General features: G+C 41.0%; 1 protein-coding gene across 1 annotated transcript; it reads left to right on the top strand.

The window, feature by feature from the left end:
• The first annotated feature begins 1,535 nt into the window (after nucleotides 1–1,535).
• Nucleotides 1,536–13,755, top strand: lhfpl6 (LHFPL tetraspan subfamily member 6). Its single transcript, XM_053516234.1, has 4 exons — nucleotides 1,536–1,698; nucleotides 5,217–5,731; nucleotides 12,484–12,582; nucleotides 12,839–13,755. The coding sequence occupies exons 2-4, from the start codon at nucleotides 5,347–5,349 to the stop codon at nucleotides 12,955–12,957; spliced, it is 603 nt and encodes a 200-aa protein (XP_053372209.1). The 5' UTR covers nucleotides 1,536–1,698; nucleotides 5,217–5,346; the 3' UTR covers nucleotides 12,958–13,755.
• Nucleotides 13,756–15,008: the final 1,253 nt, after the last annotated feature.

The raw sequence follows: 15,008 nt of genomic DNA, 5'->3' as shown, positions 1-15,008 counted from the left end.
GTGGCTATTAAATTGGCCAGTGTGTAATATGGTAAAAATCTTTTATTTTCTTCCTCTTGCTTCTCTCCCTTTCTCTCTGTTTTCTTCTCTCCATGTCGAGGCAAAAGTCTGATCACATGCCCACACAGAGGGACTTCTTCAAACTTTACATTCATCGATTTAGTTCGAAATCTCATTTCAGAACTCAAACAAAGAGCCCTGTGTTTTGTAAACATTTTAGAAACCAGTGTGTGTGTGTGTGTGTGTGTGTGTGTGTGAGAGAGAGAGAGAGAGACGATGATGTGTTCAACTCATCATCTCCTCCTGAGGTGAGAAAACATGACGCTATAGCAGGTGTGACCGTGTGTGTGTGTGTGTGTGTGTGTGTGTGTGTGTGTGTGTGTTAGAGAGAGAGTTCATTTCGCATTTACATCAGACTCGTTGTGTCTTTCATGAAGACTGTAAATGTGTCATTTTAGGAGTACAGTATTTCACACACACACACACACACACACACACACACACACACACATCAGGAATCTATTTTAACACTCCTGTGAATCTGCTCACATACTGTAATTCTCAGAGAACATCAGAAGTGGGAGAAAATGGAAAATGGTTAATTTTATAGAAATAAAAGACATGAAAACAAAATTAACTCTTTGTTTCTTTGTAATACAATAAATCTCAGTGTTTTAAACACATGTCTAACAGATCTGCAGCTTAGAAAGATCACATGAAAACGTAACACACTTCTGCAATGTATAATTCACACACACACACACACACACACACACACACACACTTATGGATTTAAACCCCAGCTTAGTCCCTCAGCAGCAGTGATGATTTGTTTCTCATTCGTGAGTTCAGTTGGAAAACTTGCCAGCAGAAGCAGATCAATCAATCAATCAATCAATCAGTCAATTTAAATGTGCACATCTTTTTGCTGGAACAAAGTCTTCACTACGTGGATGTGCAGCACATTAACTAAGAAGCTGCTGACTGCTTGAGGAAGGTGTTGATTAATTCTCTCTCGAGCAGCAGCACTGACATTAGTGCAGCTTTATATTCATGTGCTCCTTTATGCTAATACATTATTGTTTCTATAGCAACAGCTCATTCACAGAGACGCATGATGGACCCTCCAATGATAATAAACACGTTTGTAAAACGTGTCAAATTGTTCACCTGTAAGGAGATGTGTTTGTGTTTGTGTAAAATCAGGGGAAGGAGTCTCCATTTTTATCTTAACTAAGATTTAATCCTAAATCTAATGGAAAATTCTGAGAAAATGTCATAATTCGAAGGATTTTCTTAGAATTTCGCCGTAACTCTTCGGCTTTAGGAGCTTTGTGGATACTGGACCTGAGGTTTAATTCGCACCATCAGTGAATCTACACGTGGAGTAAAAGTGATGTTCCGATCAGTTCTGTGTGGGATTTAATCATCTCCTGTATAATAATCTACAGTCACTCCGGCCCCCGGACACACAGGCGCGAGGCTCGCGCTACGAGGGCGGGGTTTACCAAGGGCGGGCGCTCAGCGGGCGCACGTGCGTGGCGGCGGAACTGTGCCCGTCTCGCGCTCTGTCGGTGAGCAAAACTTCGAGGAGCGCGTGAAGAGCGCGAGGGGCTGAACGCGGTGTCCGTGAAGAGTGTTCTGTTGTTGTTGTTGTTGTTGTTGTTGTTTGTCTAGGAGGATCCGACACCGGCACGTGTAAGAGCTTTTACTTTCTATATTTAACTGTTTCTCACGTGAGTCGGTGTTTCTGTGTAACATCCACTTTAGAGCTGTTATTATTATTTATTTATTATTCATACATACATTAGAGGTCATGTTCGTGTTGTTCAGTGGATTCCAGCAGTGTGTGTGTGTGTGTGTGTGTGTGAGAGAGACTCAGAGCTTTCATTTACACCACCAGATAAAATAGGCGAATATTTAACTACCTCCTGTGTGTGTGTGTGTGTGTGTGTGTTACATACTGTACCTTGGTGTATCATGGTAACACTGATTGTAAAGTCCACACTACAGACTAAAACTAAACTAGTTGAACTTTATAACCCATCTCACTGGTTCTAAAGAGAGGAGGAGATCGGGTCCTACACACACAAACTCGGTTCTCTGTTCAGGTTCTGAGATCCCCAGGGCCGTGTTACACCCCTGAGTGTTCACTCTGAGCCGCTCACCCCAGCACTCACACACGCCGCTCACACCTCACTACAGTACAGTACTCATACTACACCAGTATACGGTAATGGTTTATTTGCCCAGACTAGGACTGGGACCAATTAGAGTCTTGTTCCTCTCAAGGTTCTTCCTCCTGTTCTGTCAGCGAGGTTTGTAGCTCTTATCTGAACTCACCTGACTTTATTATCATTATGAACTCTTACTTACCGAGTGTGTCTTCTAGTGTTTTGATGTTTGTTATATGATACAACGTTTATGACCTTGACAAAAATATGTTTCAGAGGAATCAAGTAAGTACTGAAAATCTATTTTTAAAAGAATTCACATTGCGATTATTTTGACACATATCACGATTTTACTGTAATAGGTAACTATCAAAAGTATTTATCCAGACAAACAGTTAATATCAGCTCAAATGATCTCCTTGAGAAGATGTTTACCTGTATTTAATTATCACTTAAATAAATAAACAAATAAACACTTGGATTATTACAAACACAGCATGACTGGATATAATCACACTACTGCTGACAGACACGTTGTTTTATACACAATGTTTCTTACTGCTGCTGTCATCCACACACACATTTTCATGAGTTTATATATTTATACTTTACAGTTTACACATTTAATTTGTAAATTCTGTTCCTGTGTAATTTATATACTTACAATATATTGTCTATTTTAATTCTATTTTGTAACTCAATTTCCAGTTATTATACAGTATATTGTATTTATAGACATTATTATTATTATTATTATTATTATTATTATTATCTACCAGAAGTACAAATTGTAGTTTATATATCAGTGGAAATATTGGCATTGTGCAACTTGTATGGTGCAGGTAAAATATGTACTATATATACAGTATATATATATATATATATACTAGGGCTGTTTTCGACTAAGGATTTTCATAGTCGAATCTGATTCGTTTGATTTTGCCGTAGTCGACTGATAGTCGAACCTTTTTTTTTTTTTTTTAGATAGCAGCTAGATTTTTTCCATTTCAAACAAAAGAGTTTAAAAAAAACTAAAAGAAAAACATGGTGTGTAACAAATACCTTTTATTCATTTAAAGCCAGATGGGGTCCTGCTTCAGAGCGCTGTTTATGCAGAGTTGTAATGTGTGGCCCGCGCAGCGCACTCCTTTCATCTTTCCCCAGCGGGGCTGCTGGACCAACTGGTTGGTGCACGCAACCATGTTTGCTGCGTTATCACGAACCACAGAAACGATCTTGCTACTTGGAATGTCCCACTCACAAATGATCTCCGTCAGTTCTCGTGCAATGTGATCAGCTGTGTGACTGTCCTCCATTTTTTTTGTTTCTAAAACGAAACTCTCCAGTCGCCAGTCTCCGGTGATGAAATGTGACGTGACTGTGAGATAAGCCTCCATCTGAAGTGAGGTCCAGATATCAGTTGTGAAACTGACAGCTTCACAGTCCTGTATAGCCATGTAAATATCTGACCGTATCGATAGATATTTTGTGTGCACGACATCCATCACTGTAGCTCTTGTAGGGACGGTGTAGTCTGGCTCAAGTGTGCGCAAGAGTTCTTTAAATCCCTCACCCTCAACAATGCGCACGGGCCTCATATAAAGTGCCACAAACTCCGCAATCTTTTCAGTAATTTCCTTTTTTCTCTTCTCTGAAAGTGGTGGTCTCAAATCAATTTTTTTTGCGTTAATCTCGGGGCCGCCGCTGATGTAGACGTACTGCCTGAGCTGTCGTCATGAAACTGCGGGTGTAACCGTTTCAAATGATAAGCCATGTTGGTTGTCGTCGTGTGATATGAAAGAAGCTGCTGACACAACTTGCACTTAACTTTCTTTGGGTCATCTTTAACCTTCTCGAAATACTCCCACACTTTTGATAATTTTTTAGAAGCCATTGTGAGCCAATAAATCCGTAAATGCTAACAAATGCGGTCCGGACGTTACAGGCCTGTAGTGTGCTGCTTCTCATTGGTTACATAACACTTTCCTACTATTCGACTATGAGGTTCATAGTCGAATCAGACGTCTACGAATCGAATCGTCGAATCCTCGACTATTAGAAGTCAGCCCTAATATATACAGTATATATATGCAGTGAATATTATTTATATAATATTATATTTATATATAATGTAATATTATACAGTATAACTTGCCTATGCAGCGAATATATGCCAGATATAAGCAGGAATATAAGCAGGTATGCAGGTGTGTGTATGTGTGGATAAAATGTGTGTGGATAATAGGACAAAAATAACATTATAAAATATATATATATATATATATATATATATATATATATATATTATAATAATATTAAATATAATAATATATATTATAAAATATATATTATTAAAATAATTGTAAATATCTTGAGAAGAGTGTTACTTCACAACTCAAGACTGATAATTTAGTTAATTTACCATCCAGTGTCTGTGATATGTCTTTTAATATAATGTATTATACTTATTTATTTATTATAGTTTCAAGCCCAAATTACCAGTATGATATGATGTTAGACTTGTTCACTGGGATCATTAATAAAAAAATTTTTTAAAAACTTTCATAAATTTTGCACCACGTGATGTTGTTTTTTCAGCTTTAAAAGTGTTCTTGATCCAGTTTAATGTTGGTCACAAATACAGTTGCTGTTGTCATGGTAACACAAAGATATCATCTCTTAAGCCGTCCGCTTTATCAGATCATACCTTCAGAGCGGGGATTGATGATCCAGGAATCAACACTTTTTTTTCTGGTGCTGGTTGAGATTAAACTTGATGAATGATAATCAGTTTAGAGACAGTGTGTCTGGAATCCAGGAAGGTTCCAGGTAATCAGGTCTGTTAGGATGTTAGACAGTGTGGTGACATGAGGAACTGGATCAAGAATGTTTGATTGAACCCACTTGATTCCATTTATCAGTTTGTTTATGACCAAGTTGAGGAGATATGGTATGTCAAACAGGTAGTGGGTGACCAGCTGATGGACAACAGATGCACCAGAGGAACTTCTCAGGTGTTTCATTCTCTTTTCCTCATTACAGGTCTTAGCTGGAGAGATGGATACCAGACCACCAAGTTTACTAACTTGAGTTCCAAAGGACTCGACACAGGGCATGTGTATCACCAAGGGACAACCTTCACACACACGTATACATAAGACTTGTGTGAGAGATGGGCTATAGTCTGACGCGAGTTGGCGTAGTGTGGGCTCTGATCTCACTGCTGAGTGCCGCTGTGTCCTGTGTCGGATTCTTCATGCCCTACTGGCTCCTGGGCTTTCAGATGGGGAAGCCGGTGTCGTTCGGGACGTTCCGGCGCTGCTCGTACCCAGTGCGAGATGAGGTCCATGGTGGCACGGTGATGATGGAGCATTGCGGACGCTATGCCTCCTTCCTGAGCATCCCCAGTCTGGAATGGAGGATCTGTACGGTGGTGACAGGAATCGGGTGTGGCCTGCTGCTGCTCGTGGCCCTGACCGCACTCATGGGCTGCTGCCTGTCAGACATCATATCACGCTCAGTCGGGCGAGCAGCCGGAGGGATCCAGTTTGTGGGAGGTGAGTTCGGGAGAATAAATGGATGGATGGTTAAAAGATAAGAGAGAGATCTTTGTTTAATGGATGAACGGGCTTTAACATACACGTGTGTCCTAATATGTTTGGTCAGACTGAGAGACAGATAGGCAGAAAGCTTAGTTAGTAGTAGTTTAAAAACACGAATGGACTTGATATAGCTGTTTGAATGGATGGATGGATGTGAAACATTTGGTCCACAGTGTTTGATCTCTCTGCATTATGAACTAGGGGGATGGATGAATGGAATGTTTGAGGTTTGAATGTTTTGGACTGACGGATGGATGGATGAATAGACAGATGAATAAATTATAGGATTAGATGGTGAAGGAGCTATTGGGTATATGAAGAGATAGGTGGATGAATGAAAGGATGGATGGATGTGTAGATGGATTGAATGATGTAACTTGCATAATAAACTAAGCAGAAAGTTGAACAAATGGATTGAGGGTAGTAGGAGGTCTGTGGTTGGATGGTGGATGAATGGATAAGGATTAAAAGAAGTGGTGGGTGAAAGGCCTGAGGTGTGGATGGATGGATGTGTGGATGGATGGATGGATGCATGTGTTAATGACTCAATGGATAAATGAATGAACGGAATGACCTGAGGGATGGACGTGTTATCAGATATACGGGTTTATAGAGAGATGGATGAATGAAAGGATTAGCGGATGAGTGTCTTGTGTATTCGTCCCTTCATTGTGTCTTCATTTAATTTTAGTTTATAATCTTTGTCATTACATGATATGTGTGTGTGTTCGTGTGTGGTCGTCTTGTGTATTGGAAGTTGAGAGGTCGTGACCTTTTGTTGATTAGGTTTAAGGTGCCAAACTTACAGGCGGGTGATAAAGAGTGGAGTCGGTGTAGTGAGAAACAAACTTCATTTTCTCTTATTCGGGTGTGAAATGTTTCTCTCTCTCTCTTTTTCCTTTTCACTTTTCGTCTCTGGCTCTGTGCACTTGATCACACACAAGTGGACAGAAATAATAACATCATAATAACTGGTGATGCTCTGTGCCTCAGACTCACGGAAATGTGTGTGTGTGAGAGAGACATAGAGAGTGTGTGTGTGTGTGTGTGTGTGTGTGTGTGTGTGAGAGAAAGAGAGAGAGATGGAATTGCTCATATAAGGATATAAGCAGGGTGGATATAAACCCTGTGTGTGTGTGTATGTGTGTGTGCGTGTGTGTGTGTGTGTTCTCCCACAGGACTCCCTCATGTCTCCCTCAGGAATGTAAAGAATGTTTCCCATAGTGATGTGTGTGAGCCAGAAATCTGTAGATAGTACACCACTTTTTTGGAGTGTGTGTGTGTGTGTGTGTTTCGTTATCAGTCCATTTCCACTCTCTTATCGGTATAAACACACAGGTTACGGTTAGTTGAGAGACGGGCGATTGGGAGCGAGACGGAGATGAGAGCGTTTACTCTTTATTTCATCAGAAGGACGTTCGCGCCTCAGGTGTGTTGCGTGAAGAGTGTGTTAATGTTGCTAGCGTGCAGCGGTGCGTAACGAACCTCGATTTGCTGCTCTGTTGTTGTTTTGTTGTTTTTTTCCAGAGCAGATTGTGACGCGTGACTGCTTCGCAGGCTGCGCAGATTCGATCATGTCCTGTCGCTCTTAATCAGAATTCTTTTCAAAATAATGCTGAGTTGTGTATCGCTAGGAGACCACGACGGGGTAGGCGGGAATCTGAAGCTCCGCCCACACTTGTACAGATGTTCTCACTCTCAGGGCAGAGATGTTTTTAAAAAACCATGTCTGATTGGATGGATGGAATTGTGTGGTCTAGGTGGGCGGGGCACACTTCCTGAGTGACACTAGCCAATCAATCACATGTGATTATCAGCGATTTCGCGCGTCTGTAAGGCAGCATGCGAGGCTCGCAGCTAGCCGGTGTGAACATATCGTGGAACTGGAGGTATTATTTCATCACACACTTACCACGAGCAGGTGAAGTGAAGTGTCTCAGTGCACATGGTCTCTATCAGGTCCTCTATAAGGTATGCGGTGCTACATTCTTTCAGAGCAATAAGTCTGGAATGTTCCCTCGTTCCCCTCTGACGGAGAAGTAAACCTGCGTTCCTTCATGTCGCTGCATGGTGGGGTCGGGTACTGCAGGACGTCTCTTTAGGTTTAAAGTAACTTCTTGTGTCTGATGAACATGAAGGCGCCGGGCGACGGGTTTCCTTTTGTTCGGTGAACAGAATCATGGGATTGTGCTCTTCTTATTCGAATTATGAAGAGATCGAATAGATCAAGCTGGTCCAGTTGAACTGTCCGTCTTATGTGTCTGTGTGTGTGTGTGACTGTGTGTCTGTGTGTGTGTGTGTGTGTGTGTGTGTGTGTGTGTGTGAGAGAGGACGTTCGCTCTTTGCAGGAAGCCGGACAGAAGAAAGGCGGCAGTGTTCCTGAGATAAATCTCACGTTGTTCTGCTCATGAACACGCCTTTATCATCTGTGGCTGAAAAGAAAATGAGTTCATGTCCATGCATGGATACACACACATCTACTCTGTGTGTGTGGGTGTGTGTGTGGATGTTTGGAGCGATATGTTCTGTGTCCTTGTGTATTGGGGTGTGTTAAAAGCTTGGGTTGACACACAGCCATACACACACTTTTCTCTATCCTCTCTCCAAAAGTGACTATATCATGACAAGCCCCCGGGTAAGTCACATGACCCGCACGAGTCCAAGATGGCGGAGTTCATTGTGTTACTGTCCTGCATTTAAGGGACTCCAGTGTAATGACAGGGGACAATGATGTAAAGGACACTTTATCTTGAAAATGTGAGTGTGATCAAACACACTATTGAATCCACCGGTTGGGTGCAACTACACCTTACACTCTGAACTTTAAACTCTAAACACACACAACGCTTAGATTCCAACATCTTTTCAAAGTCTAAGGTCTGTGAAATCATGTGACCCATCATGGGAACAGCAGGAACCTGGAACAGCAGGTCTCAAAAAGCCTGTGTGGACTTTTATTGCGCTAGTGATCAGTCTGGATTTACAGCAACAGATGTGAGGAAATGACTCTCCGCACCAGCAGGGGGCATCCATCCATCCATCCATCCATCATCCATCCATCCATCCATCCATCATCCATCCATAGTGCTTATCCTGTGTGTATTCTCCTGGTCACATGTGGCCTGGAGCCTGTTACAGGACACAGGGAAGGATGGGGTGCACCCTCTATGGGGTTCCAACTCATCACAGAGCACAAGTACACACACACACACACACACACACACACACACGTCCCTGATGACACTCTACAGGCAATTTGGAAACACCAGTCAGCCTACAATGCCTGTCTTTGGACTGTGGGAGGAAACACACCAAGAACATGCAAACTCCACACACACACACACACACACACACACACAGTGGAGGGAGTGTGAGAACACAGTGTTAAGACACCAGCAGGGGGCAGCGATGTGTGATGACCTAATGAGAACCACTCCCAGAGGAACTGTGGAACTGTCCCATTAAGGAAAAAAGGGGCGTGGCCATGAGGATGTTTGCTCATTTAATAAAAGTGAATAGATTTTCAAGTTAAGCGTACAATTAGGAAACTTTTTTTGTTTCGCAAGCTTTAGAACCGAACGTTTCTTTTAAAACAACCATAAACGTCATGTAGATGGAGCACGCTATGAAATGGAGTTCTTTAAGCGTTCTGCTTCACCCCTGCCTGACCTGTTTGCGGGGTTCTGCGTAGAATCCTTAGGGCTCTCCTCGTCACCTCTGCATCACAGAAGGACAGGACCATGCATCTGGGACGAAACCTACTAACTCTTGAGGTGTATAATTGCTCAGGCATTCTCAAGTGAACCAGTCGGTCCAAGGAACCCTTAGAAGAACCTTTTCTCCACCTCCTCCTCGTCCTCCCTCCAAGATCATAAACTTTTCATTTGCTTATTTTTTTTTTACACCTAATATACTGTATATATATATATATATATATATATCTCCTTAAAACCACCAGCACCGATCGGTGCATATATATATATATATATATTTTTTTTTTCACCCTCAGAAGCCACTGAATGTCCTCATGATCATATTTTCAGAGAGCAGAAGGAAAAACATGGCACATGGCTTCGTGCGACCCCCGCTGTGTCCTTCTGTTGTTCTGGAAAATTCCACAGCCGACTCGAGGAGGAAGAGTTTCCATTTCATGAAAAAGCAGCAACTGAACTGAGAGACATCATTAAGGAGAGGTTGAGCAGTGCTTTCACATTAGGTGTGTGTGTGTGTGTGTGTGTGTTGATTGCAATAAAATGTGCTCTTATTCTTATTCTCATTTAGTGAGGAAAGTAATAGATGTTTGGAATAAGCTAAATGATCGCCTGTATCTAGTGATTAATGTTGGTGTTTTAATTGTGCTGCATTCAGAAAATCAATATATATAAAAAAATGTTTTTTTCCGTAATTCGTACCTTACTACTTTATGTATGCTGTAGGCGCCCTGTGTAGTGCACTATACAGTCTGTTCAAACTGATCCATACTAAAGATTAATAATTATTTTTCAGAGATGATGTCAGACAGCAGTGGGTTGTTAATTGGTTTGAAAAAAGAAACATAAAAGTGAAGAGACAAACACAACTTACACAATTACAACAACAGTGACTGAGACAGCGAAGACTCTTATTGATTTAACTTTAAGTGAAGAGGTGGATATACAGTATATCAAACCATCGCACACGCAAGAAGAGATTATTACAGTTTTGACTTTATCGACTTTCTTCATGTCATAATTATAATAAATGATTAATAATTAATAATAATATAATCATAATATTATTTAGTAAATATCTTTAGCTGATACAGACAGTGAGTTCTGATGTTCGGGGATATTCACACCCTGTTGGTTCTACTTGAACTCATTCTGCCTGGCTGTGTGTGTGTTCTCGGGCCAGGGTTCGGTTCCTAGTGAAGATAAACCAATGAACAAAAATGAACAAATGTTAAAGATTACCATTGAATATTATATATGTTAATATTAAAAACAGTGGTGGGAAACCCGTCCCCATTCAGAGACGTAGATGAAGCGCTCTCTTCAGGACTTTTGCTTGACAGGCTTTAAACAGCTTCAAGACAAAGCAGCCTTCTAGGAGAATATTTTACACAAAAGCACAAATTTGTGTATAAACTGGGAGCTGGAGATAACAGGTGTGTGTGTGCTTTTTATTCTCTTTGATAGGAAGCTTTGGGGCGACTGAGCTCCGTTGTCTCTCGCTTCAGAGCTGCTTTTAGAAAATTTTGGTGTAAATGAAAAACCTCAAAGCCATGTGAAGGTTCCTAATGAGGGGTTTGAGGTGTGTGTGTGCGTGCGCGTGTGCGAGAGAGAGAAAGGGAGTTAAAAATGTTAATAATAGGGACAGGACACACACACACACACACAGATTCAGTGTGATAATACCTTAAGATACACCCTGTGTTCTAATACTGTGTGTAGTGTGCACTCGTAGACTTTTCCTTCAAAGTGTGTATCAGGAATCCGTCACCTTAGTGTGGAACATGAGTAAGACTACAGTGCATTCTGGGTAAAACTCAAAACGCATCTTTAGTGGTGCGATTGAGTGGACAAGGGCGTGTTAAAACCGTTTTGGAACACAGCCGTGATTGGACTTTAGTATTAGTTCAATGAACTTCCTGTTCACTTTGTTTGTGCACTACACATGGATCTGTCCACCCTACCTAGTGCCCTAGTTCTGTGCTTGGACAACGTATTGTGTGTGTGAAGGCTCTCACACACAGGTAGTTCTGTGTAAAAGCGGTAGATGTCCCAGCGTCCTACCTTCCTGTAATTCAGAGGGTTTGGGGACGTGACCTCAGCCATGACCCGAGTGAAAGCGAGACACACTCGCACATGAGGAACAGCTGCTGAGTGCGAACAGCTAATGAGGGTCCTAATAAAACAGTAAACTCATAAAAGCGCTCCTGATCAGCCCTGTTAGCATGCTCGTGGTCTTGATGTTAAGCAGATGGAGGTGCGTGAGATCTTCGTCCACCAGCTGCTTTCACGCACGTTTCCGACGTGCCGGCAGATCGGACTGCGCCTTTCCCGTGGTCTTCCCAGCTGCTTATTCCCCCAGCATCCTCTACACGCTGTGGTGACGCGCTGCCAGGATTATTTTGAGAGCGATGGTTATTAGTGGTGTGAGAGGCGGCAGATGGCGCGGTGCTGAAGGGGGTTTCAGCGCCCTGACGGCTCAATTCGGGGCAAAATTTGGGTCAGAGATAAAAAAATATTCGGTTAGAAAGTTAAAACAAGCACGCACCTGATTATTAATGTAAAACACGAGCTCTATTTGGACAGGATCAGGTTTCCACAGGGACAGATTTGAGGTGCTTATCGTAAGGACTCTGTTTCTGACTCCTTTACATCAAACAGTAAATTACTGAAGACTGTTCGTCCTTCTCCATGGTCACCTGATCACTTCAGTCCCGCAAGGTGCTTCCTGTTTAGTGTGGACTCATGGGAAATGCGTATAGAAGATATGGAAAGCAAGCTAGGATGATTTGTAAATGATCCCTCGTACAAAATGAATCATTCTGTGTGAGGCAAAAACAAACCTGAGGTGTTCTGTGAATCATTAACTTGATTCATGTTCAAAAGAGTCGACTCAGTAAAATGACTCACTGCATGTAGGTGGTCAGTGTGCCTTGATAACATGACTTAGACTCTGTATGTGTGTGTGTGTGTGTGTGTGTGTGTGTGTGTGTGTAGGCTTGTTGATCGGCTCCGGGTGCGCTCTGTATCCTCTTGGATGGAACAGCGAGGAGGTGAAGGAGACCTGCAGCAACGCCTCGGACCAGTTCAACCTCGGTAACGTACTCCTGTGTTTGAACATTATTTTCCTCTTACAGCATGTCCCAAAGTGTGTTATTCCTCTCACCCTCACACGACACTAAAGAACACGGCACACTTTTGTTTATTTTAATGAAACATTTGCAATATAAGTGCTGTGGGATAATAATGATAGTTTTAGTTATCAGAAAATTATTTTATTAGTTTTTTAGATAATAAAATAACAGATTTTGTTTGCTAAGTTCTGTGTGTGTGTGTGTGTGTGTGCGCGCAGGTTCGTGTGAACTCGGCTGGGCGTTTTACTGCACGTGTGTTGGTGCTGCCGTCAGCCTGCTGCTGTGTACCTGGATGTCCTGCTTCGCTGGGAAAAAACAGAAACACTACCCATACTGAGAGACAACACACACACACACACACACACACACACACACACACACTTTTTTAGGTGTCAGAAGAGTGTCCAAATTCTTACATATCAAAATGAATTAAAAAAAGATTTGTTTGCTTGATGAGTCCAACATGCCATGATACACTTACAGGCGGTGTCCCGAACCACGAAGGACAAACACAACTATGATGTGTCTGAAGATCTTTGTTTAGTATCAACAAAGAGAGCAGATTTAAGGTTTTGGCCAGGTGTGATGTCACATACATCAATTACATGTCAGTCATGGAGAGGCCTGGAGACAGACAGACGATAGGAAATACATTAGCATTTTCCGGTTAGACAAAAGGGTTCCAGCGGACACGAGCTGTCTGGACGTTTATTCGTCTGGACATGGACTATAGGAAGCGTTACCATAGAAGGAATCAGGAAACACAGGACGGGGTTGTTTTAGGAGCACATGGGCACAGGGGAAGTTCACATCATTTCATCATTTTACAAAACCTTACACACTTGTACAGACATTTATATTTTGGGACTCCTGAAAGACCCAGATGGAGCAAGGTTATTGCATGATTGACCTTTAACCTTTCCAAGGTGTTTTTTTTTTATAGATTTTTCTTTCTTCAGAGTGGAGAGGAAATTCGGCTCTTTTTCTTCCTTTTAATTATTTGTGTTTGCACATATAACAGTTGTATATATACTGTATATATTTTTCCTCAGTGTATAACTAGAGTTATTCAGGTCACAGTTGTCTCAATTTATTAGTTATTGATGATAACTAAAACACTATTCATTTTATTTAATTTTAGTGCTGTAATGCTTTATATTTAAATAATATAATCTGTTTATCGCCTTAAATATTTTACAAGCAATAAAAAGTATTATAAGTGCTTTTTTTCTCTCTTTTTAAGCTTCCATCCTTAAGTTAAAAGGAATGTTTCTCAGATGCTGTGTGATATACCAAGCACATGAGTGTTCCTTTGGATATCAGAGGATTTAGATCAAAGATCTTAAACATGATGTAATCACATAATGACCATGCTTGGATGTGTTTTAGTAAAAATGCATAGTGTGCTCATCGTCTGCAACGTTTTTTCTCTCTCTCTTTACACGCTTTTCAATAAACAAACTCATAACAGCAGTTATTGAGACACGTGGGTTACGATCACATGGGATGGTTTGAAAATGAGCCTATTTATATACAGCAACGTGTCCAAACACACACACATTCTGACCTTATTTTACACTTTATATCTTGTATCTATGTACATTTAAATGAGAAGCACATCACAGTTTTCATGAGTTTGATTGATTTGGAGATTTGGAGCATGATCCAACATGGCAGATGTTCCAAATTACACACACACACACACACACACATTTTCCCCTATAAATAACGATTTTTGATATAAGTTGATTTGGGTCACAGTAAACATGTTTTTGCTGTAGTGTAAATATTCTGCCATCTAGTGTTAAATCTGTATGACTATGTGCTAATTAAAATAATACTAATAATATTAATAAAAGATAACCGAATTATATTATTATCTCTCCTAATTTGAGAAGATAATGACGTGTATGGAAATTCAGCACAATCTGAAATTTGACTCATTTTCTCTGAATCGATTCATATTCAGTGAGTCGGTTAATTTGATTCGGCTCACCAGTAAAACCTGATTACTCCGGGTCTTTAACGCCTCACTGTTTCTTTTTCAATACATGACAAAGTGTTTACACTATGATTTTTTTTATGTTTTTAGCTCAGATTGTTCTTCTTTGCCTAACAATAAATTAAATGGTTTGGTAAGTTTAATTGTGCCGACTCATTTACGCTCTTCAACAATGACGTCACCGTTGCTACTTCCATGGCAACAGCAGTGCCCCCTCTGATTGGTGGGTTTCTCTTGGGAATTATGGGTAGTGTAGGATTTCACTGGAATTCGCGATCAAATAAAAAAGATAGGAACGCGTTAACTTTTAGACTTGACATTAAAGAAGAATGTATTTAAAACTCATTAATCATAATATCACTAATAACTACATTCCGTACAGCAAA

This window comes from Clarias gariepinus, chromosome 17 (assembly GCF_024256425.1).
Source record: "Clarias gariepinus isolate MV-2021 ecotype Netherlands chromosome 17, CGAR_prim_01v2, whole genome shotgun sequence".
In the NCBI taxonomy this organism is placed as follows: Eukaryota; Metazoa; Chordata; class Actinopteri; order Siluriformes; family Clariidae; genus Clarias; species Clarias gariepinus.
Note: the sequence above shows the minus strand (reverse complement) of the source record. Positions and strands in the feature narration are given on the sequence as shown.